Source organism: Podarcis tiliguerta, assembly GCF_965153285.1.
Source record: "Podarcis tiliguerta genome assembly, chromosome: 2".
NCBI lineage: Eukaryota > Metazoa > Chordata > Lepidosauria > Squamata > Lacertidae > Podarcis > Podarcis tiliguerta.
In genome coordinates, this window is record NC_139535.1 from 6,534,341 (window position 1) to 6,542,406 (window position 8,066).

General features: G+C 45.0%; 1 protein-coding gene across 1 annotated transcript; it reads left to right on the plus strand.

Annotated features, from left to right (window-relative positions):
* The first annotated feature begins 1,577 nt into the window (after nucleotides 1-1,577).
* Nucleotides 1,578-7,788, plus strand: LOC310670702 (uncharacterized protein). The gene is made up of 2 exons (XM_083426394.1): nucleotides 1,578-1,674; nucleotides 6,599-7,788. The coding sequence occupies exons 1-2, from the start codon at nucleotides 1,638-1,640 to the stop codon at nucleotides 7,723-7,725; spliced, it is 1,164 nt and encodes a 387-aa protein (XP_083282520.1). The 5' UTR covers nucleotides 1,578-1,637; the 3' UTR covers nucleotides 7,726-7,788.
* The last annotated feature ends 278 nt before the right edge of the window (nucleotides 7,789-8,066 follow it).

Consider the following 8,066-nt stretch of genomic DNA (forward strand, 5'->3'; position numbering starts at 1 on the left):
AGGTGGAATCTTCTTTCTTGTAGTTTGGATCCATTGCTCCATGTCCGCTTCTCTGGAGCAGCAGAAAACAACCTTTCTCCCTCCTCTATGTGTTTTTAATAATTTAAAAATAGTATCAGAATACAGTCAAACCTTGGCTCCTGAACACCTCTGTTTTGGATTCCTTACGCCATGAGCATCACAATTATAACAAATAAAGGCTTGACATATCTCGCTTTGCATGTCATGATTCTATCTTATATATTATTGTTGTTTAGTCGTTCATTCGTGTCCGACTCTTCGTGACCCCCTGGACCAGAGCACGCCAGGCACTCCTGTCTTCCACTGCCCCCCGCAGTTTGGTCAGATTCATGTTTGTAGCTTCGAGAACACTGTCTAACCATCTCTTCCTCTGTCGTCCCCTTCTCCTTGTGCCCTCCATCTTTCCCAACATCAGGGTCTTTTCCAGTGAATCTTCTCTTCTCATGAGGTGGCCAAAGTATTGGAGCCTCAGCTTCACGATCTTATATATTAGTTTCACCTTTTAAGTTGAATTACTGAAAGAAGTGAACTTTTCCATGATATTCTAATCTTTCGAGTTTCACCTGTAATGATACATTGGGCAAAAGATACAGGTTGATATACCTGTTGAATCATGGGAAAAACTGTGGAAAGAGATTTTAAAATTCACAGCATGTAGTTCATTAAAAGAAAATTATATGAAAATGATATACCAATGGTATTTAACTCCAGTAAAGTTTGCTAAAATGTATTAAGATACCTCTAATTTATACTGGAAATGTAAGGATAAGGAAGGTAATTTCCCCCCCTATGTGGTGGACGTGTAAAAAAGTAAAGGGCTTCTGGGAAATTATATACAATGAACTTTAAAAAAATATTAAAATTACGTTTGTTAAAAAAAACCAGAGGCTTTTTTACTAGGTGTAATAGGAGAAAATATGCCAAGGAAGCAAAAGAGACCGTTTATTTATGCAACTACAGGGGCCAGATGCTACTAGCCCAGATGTGGAAAGAAGAAAAGGTCCCAACTAAAGAAGAATGGATAACTAAGATGATTGACTATGTCGAAATGGCTAAAGTTACCGATCAGATGAGAAAAAATTCAATCAAGAATGGGAAAACTTTATAAACAATTTTAGAGAACACTGTAAAAAGTCAAAACATTAGCAGGTTTGATGTAACATTTATGAACTAAGAATATAATGAGGAGGGAGAAAATAAGTTGAAATTAATTGAGGAAATATATAGTAATTATATGCAAGGAGAATAAAAGGGGGGAATGGAAACGTGGCGGGGGGGAGGCAGTTATTGCAAATTTGGATTGGATATGTATGTACCAAAAGGAAAAACGTTGTTTATTTGAAATTTGAAAATAATTATAATAAAAAATAGTTTAGAAAACGTTTTGGGGCGCCCGAGCAGCTGGTCCAGCGGGTCTTTCCGGAGGCGAGAACAGCGCCTCTCTTCGCTCTTTGCCCGGAGAAGCCCAGAGGCTCCTGCCGCTCGGCTCCGAAACGGTTAAGAGCAGCGGCGAAAGAGCTGAGATTCCTAGAGCGGAGGGAAAAAAGGCTGCCGGGAGAATAGGAGCTTCCGCTTCCTGTCTCGCTTTGGTGCCCGGGGGGGGTCAGTTGCTGGTCATGGCGGCGGCCGTACTTTCTCGCGGAGGCGCTGGAGGTGCGTCTTATTATTATGTATTATAAGGGGGGAGAGACGGGGGGGAGGGGTGCAGCTGGAGGGAGTGTGGGGAGGGATGAAAAAGAACCCTATTAGGCAAACCGTTTCAATGTAAGTTTTTTCTGTCTCCTTTTTCTAGTCGTCAATTTACCCAGATTTTCACCTTATTATTTTTAAATAGTGTTAATTTTAAATAATTTTATTTTAAATTATTTCGACCTCTCGAAAGTTGGTCAGCATTTTGGTGTAGATTTCTCCTAATGGACACGGTTTTGCAAAGGGTATTTCCCATAATATTTACATTTGCCATAATTAATGCATTCTGTATATAATTCAGCTAAAATGATTCATTTATAGGTCTTTCCCCATTTCTATGGGGGTAGGACATCTTTTCCCAATGGTAGGGCAGATCTTTCTCCTCCCTGCAGGCCAACCTGGGCAGGTGGGGGACCTTCCTTGGGCTCCCCATAGGGCTAGGGGTCAAGGCAAACCCTTAAGCATTGGGAAACCTTCTGCGGAGGCTCCCCCTGGTACTTGTAATAATTTTTATCCGACCTGATTTTACTATAATTTTTTTTTACTATAATTACTATAATACCTCCCAATACCCACAGGCCTCAGGGCCGTTCACAGGATAAAATTACAATATAAGAACTCAAAGTACATTATCAAAACAAAAACAAACCAATACCCCCCCAACACACACATTTTATATATTTTTGTTTCATTTAAGTAAGCAGTTTTGGATACTCCCTACTGATGTGGATAGATTCCTCCAAGTTGGTAGGCCCACCACCTGCCTCCTTGATCCGTGCCCGTCTTGGCTGATTAGGGAGTGTCCAGATGTTGCGCAGACCCCCCTGGTTGAAATTATCAATTTGTCCCTTGACACGGGGACATTCCCAGGGGAACTGAAGGAAGCAGTGGTGTGTCCACTCTTAAAGAAAACTTCATTAGTTCCCTTAGACCTATCCAATTACCGCCCAGTTTCAAATCTTCCATACCTGGGTAAGGTAATTGAGAGAGCGGTTGCTGAACAGCTTGGTAGGTTTCTGGAGGAAACATCGGCATTAGATCCATTTCAGTCCGGTTTCCGTCCTGGTTTTGGGACGGAGACGGCTCTGGTTGCCCTAACAGATGATCTCCGTAGACAACTAGATCGAGGCGGGTCAGGACTGCTGATCCTTTTTAGATTTGTCAGCAGCCTTTGACATGGTCGATCATGATCTTCTGGACCACCGCCTCGCAGACGTGGGGATACAGGGCATAGCCCGTAACTGGTTGTGCTCTTTCATCTCTGGTCGGGGACAGAGGGTGGCACTAGGGAGGGAAATGTCATCGCGCCACTCCTTGGTGTGTGGAGTGCCGCAGGGCGCAATTCTCTCCCCGATGCTTTTTAACATCTTTATGCGTCCCCTTGCCCAGATTATCCGGAGCTTTGGGCTGGGCTGTCACCAATATGCTGATGACACTCAGCTCTATCTGCTGATGGATGGCCACACTGACTCGGCCCCGAACACACTGACCAGATGCTTGGAAGCTGTGGCTGGATGGTTTCGTGGGAGCCAATTGAAACTAAATCCTTCAAAGACAGAGGTCCTATGGCTAAGTCGGGATGGCATGGGGATGAAGGACCAACTCCCTTCTCTTACGGGGGCCCAATTAGTGCCATTGCCTTCTGTTAAGAGTTTGGGTGTAATCCTTGACGCCTCCCTTTCCATGGAGGCGCAACTTACAGCAACAGCCAAGGCGACATTTTTCCACCTTCGCCGCATCAAGCAGTTGGTCCCTTACCTTTCCCACCCCAACCTGGCCACAGTGATCCATGCGACGGTCATCTCCAGGCTTGACTACTGTAATTCGCTCTATGCGGGGCTGCCCTTGAAGCTGTTCCAAAAACTCCAGCGGGTACAGAATGCTGCAGTGAGGCTCCTCACGGGGTCTCTGCCATGGGAGCATATTCACCCAGTGCTATTCAAGCTGCACTGGCTCCCGGTGGAGTACAGGGTCAGATTTAAGGTGCTGCTTTTGACCTTTAAAGCCCTTCACGGCCTAGGACCCTCGTACCTACGGGACCGCCTCTCCCGGTATGCCCCACGGAGAGCTTCAAGGTCCATAAATAACAACACCCTAGTGGTCCCAGGCCCTAAGGAAGTTAGATTGGCTTCAACCAGAGCCAGGGGCTTTTCAACTCTGGCTCCGGCCTGGTGGAACGTTCTGCCTCATGAGACCAGGGCCCTGCAGGATCTGATTTCTTTCCGCAGGGCCTGTAAGACAGAGTTGTTCCGTCTGGCCTTTGGCTTGGAGCCAATTTGATTCCCTCCCTCCCTCTCTTTTTTCTTTTCCTTCTCCTCCTGCGATGAGGCTACATTTTAATGTTCCATTATTTTAATGTTGTATTTTATTTTTGTTTTTAAGTTGTAATCATTCATCTTGTTTTTATTATTGCTTGTAAGCTGCTCTGAGCCCGGCCTTGGCTGGGGAGGGCGGGGTATAAATAAAAAAAATATTATTATTATTATTATTATTATTCTGCAAGAGCAGTTCGGGGCAGAAGAGGTTTTAAAAAAAAGAGAAGCAAGCAATTTCAAGTCCACTTTAAAAGTGTGGCTGAGGCCTTATACAGACAGGCTAATAATGATAATAGGACTGGTAATACAACTACTAATAATATGAATACCCCAGAGCGTCCTCTCCCACTTTGTGGAGCTCAATTGGACCCCTGGTACACTGCAAGCTGGGAGACTGAGCACAAGTGGATGAAAGATCCGAATTAATGAAACCAAACACTGGTAAGGGCTCATTATCAAGCCTACCTAGTGGCAGTGAAGGCAGCAAAGAAAGCATAGTTTTCTGCCTCCATTGCATCCTCAACATGTCGTCTGGCAGATATTTTCCAGTTTGTACAGGCCTTTTACAGGCTGGCCCAAAGGAGGAGTAGAACCAGCAGTAGCTCACTGTGACTTGTTTGCAAAACATTTTGGCGATAAAATTGCTTGCATCCACCAAGATCTTGACTCTGCTGTTACAGCAGATGACTCTCATGGGGCGTCCAGAGCACAGTCTAGTCCTGTTGTCTTTGATGAGTTTTTTCAGTTGGTAAGGCTCAAGGATATGGACACGGTGCTTGGATCAGTCAGGGCAACTGTTTGCACTCTTGACCCCTTCCCCTCTTGGCTGATAAAAAACAGCAGGGAGGGAACAGCAGGCTGGGCCAGGGAGATGATCAGTGCCTCTTTACCAGAGAGGGTTGTTCTGGAGCGAGTAGTTGCAGACCAGATCCAGGTGCTTTTGGAAGAAACTGATTTTCTGGATCCATTTCAATCAGGGTTTAGGCCTGGTTTTGGCACGGAAACTGCTTTGGTTGCCCTGTACAGTATGATTATTTCTGTCATGAGAGAGACAAGGGAAACAGGTCCCTGTTAATTCTTCTTGACCTCTCAGTGGTTTTCAATACTATCAGCCATGGTATCCTTCTGGAGTGACTCTCTGAACTGGGGGTGGGTGGCACTGCTTTGTGGTGATTCCAGTCCTACTTGGATGGTCGTTCCCAGTGGGTGTTACTTGGGGAATGCATTTCAGCCCCATGGAACCTTCAATGTGGGGTTCTGCAAGACCCAATCCAATCCCCCATGTTGTTTTAACATCTACATGAAATCTCTGGGAGGGGTTATCCAGAGGTTCGGAGTACGTTGCCAGCAGTATGCTGATGACGCTCAGCTCTATTTCTCCTTTCTATCTGCAGATGAGGCAGTGGAAGTGCTGGACCAGTGTCTTGCCTGGGTAGTGGACTGGATGAGAGCCAACAAATTGAAGCTCACTCCAGATAAGGCTCAGTTAGTGGGTGGTTCCCTAGAGTAGATGCCTGGAAGCTTGCCTGCTCTTAATAGGATACATGTCCTCTGAAGGAGCAGGTTCATAGGAGTTGGGGTTCTCCTGGATCCTTTGCTGTTGCTCAAGGCTCACATGGCCTGGAGTGCCTTCCGTCAGCTTTGACTGGTAGCCCAGCTACACCCCTATCTGAACAGGGATAGCCTATTGACTGTTGTCTATGCTCTTGTAACTGCAAGTTTAAATATAGATATGGATTATATGTAGGACTGCCTCTGAAGACAGTTTGGAAACTTCAGCTAGTGCAGAATTCAGTGGCCAGGTTACTCACCGGAGCAAGGTGGTTTGAGCATATTACCCCCATCCTGGTCTGACTGCACTGGCTACCAATTAGTTTCCAGGTTTTGACCTATAAAGCCTTAAATGGCTCAGGACCACAATACTTCAAGGACCGCCTCTTTGCATATAAACCTACCCAGACCCTCAGGCCCTCCTTCGTGGGCCTCCCCCTCAAGTGGTCCAAAGGGTAGCAACACAATAACAGGGCCTTCTCTGCAGTGACTCCCCCTCTGTGGAAAGCTTTCCCCAGGAATGTTCACCTGGGGCCTTCATTATTCACCTTTAGGCGCCATGCAAAAATGTTTTTATTCTGTGATCTTTTCTGTGAATCATGCTGAGACGTCTGGGTATAGTGCGGTATATAAACTCAATAAATACTAATACTAATACTAATACTAATACTAATACTTTCATTATTTGTACCCCACAGATCTGACTGGGTTGCCCCAGCCACTCTAGGTGGCTTCCAACAAATATAAAAGCATAATAAAATATTAAACATTAAATACTTCCCTGTACAAGGCTGCCTTCAGATGTCTTCTAAAAGTTGTATAGTTCTTTATTTCCTTGACATCTGAAAGATAGTGTTCCACAGGGTGGGAGAAGGCCCTCTCCCTCCTTCCCTCTAATTTCACTTCTCGCAGTGAGGGAACTGCCACAAGGCCCTGGGACCTGGATCTCTGTGCCCTGACTGAATGATTGGGGTGAAGACGCTCCTTTAGCATTTCATCAGTTTGCCTTTTTATTCCATCAGGAGATGTTGAAGGGATGCTGGCAGAAGGAGAACAATCAGAAGTGTCACCGAAAGGATCCAAAGAGGAGGGGGAGCAAAAGAAGCTGAGGGTTCAAGATGGAGGCAGAAAGCGAGAGGGGAGACGAAAGCAGAAGCCGGAGGGTGACTCTTGTATGTCTCAGGGTGGTGAAAATCAAATTCCCAGAGAGGAGAAAAAGCATGAATGCACAGTGTGTGGAAAGAGATTGGGTAGTCGGTCATCTCTAACCTCACATCAACAAAGAGTACACACAGGAGAGAAACCGTATAAATGTTTGGAGTGTGGAAAGAGCTTCAGTCAGAGTAGTTCCCTTATCTCCCATCAACGGATTCATACAGGAGAGAAACCATATACATGTTCAGAGTGTGGAAAGAGCTTCACTCAAAGTAGTGGCCTTACCTTCCATCTAAGATCGCATACAGGGGAGAAACCATATAGATGCTCAGAGTGTGGAAAAAGCTTCACTCAAAGTAGCGACCTTACCTTGCATCAACACATTCATACAGGCGAGAAACCGTATACATGTTCTGAGTGTGGAAAGAGCTTCAGTCACAGCAGTGCGCTTACTGGACATCAACAAACCCATCGAGGCAGCAAACCTTATAAATGCTCGGAATGTGGCAACAGCTTCAGTCGCATCTACTCCCTTTCCTTGCATCAAAGAATTCATATACGGGAGAAACGATATACGTGTTTGGAGTGTGGAAAGAGCTTCAGTCAGAATGGCACCCTTACGTTGCATCAAAGAGTGCACACAGGAGAGAAACCGTATAAATGTTTGGAGTGTGGGAAGAGTTTCAGTCGTGGTAGCTCCCTTACATTGCATCAAAGAACTCATACAGGAGAGAAACCGTATACATGTTCAGAGTGTGGCAAAAGCTTCATTTGCAGTAGGTCCCTTATGTTGCATCAAAGAACTCATACAGGGGACAGACCATATAAATGTTCCGAGTGTGGAAAGAGCTTCAGGAACAGGAGTCACCTTACTAGACACCAAAGAAGTCATACAGGAGAGAAACCATATACATGTTCAGAGTGTGGAAAGAGCTTCAGTCAGAGTAGCGGCCTTAATAGACACCAAAGAAATCATACAGGAAGGAAATCTTAGAAATGTTTGGTGTATGGAAAGAACTTACGTGACAGGGGCTCCCTTCCTAAACAGTAAAAACTCATAGAAGGAAAATATCTTAGAAAGGGCTGGAGTGTGGGAAGATCTTTATTCATATCAAATAACTCCTACAGAGAATAAAACAATGATTGTGTTCTGGCACCCCCATGTTGGTCATTCACTAAAATGCTTGCACTTCCCGTGACAAGGCAGAAGCCATTCCTGGGAATTCCTGGGCAGAGAGCTGCTGTACCCTTGACTGCAAAAAGAAATCAACCTTATCCAGCATGCAATGCTAAAAAATCGAATTCTGTTTTAAATGGAGTTTTTAAGATATATTT

What these genes read in the sequence shown, in the direction of transcription:
- LOC310670702 (XM_083426394.1), top strand. Translation starts at nt 1,638, where the DNA reads ATGGCGGCGGCCGTACTTTCTCGCGGAGGCGCTGGAG. An exon ending in TTCTCGCGGAGGCGCTGGAG is followed by an intron (nt 1,675 to 6,598) that starts GTGCGTCTTATT and finishes TTATTCCATCAG; the next exon opens with GAGATGTTGAAGGGATGCTG.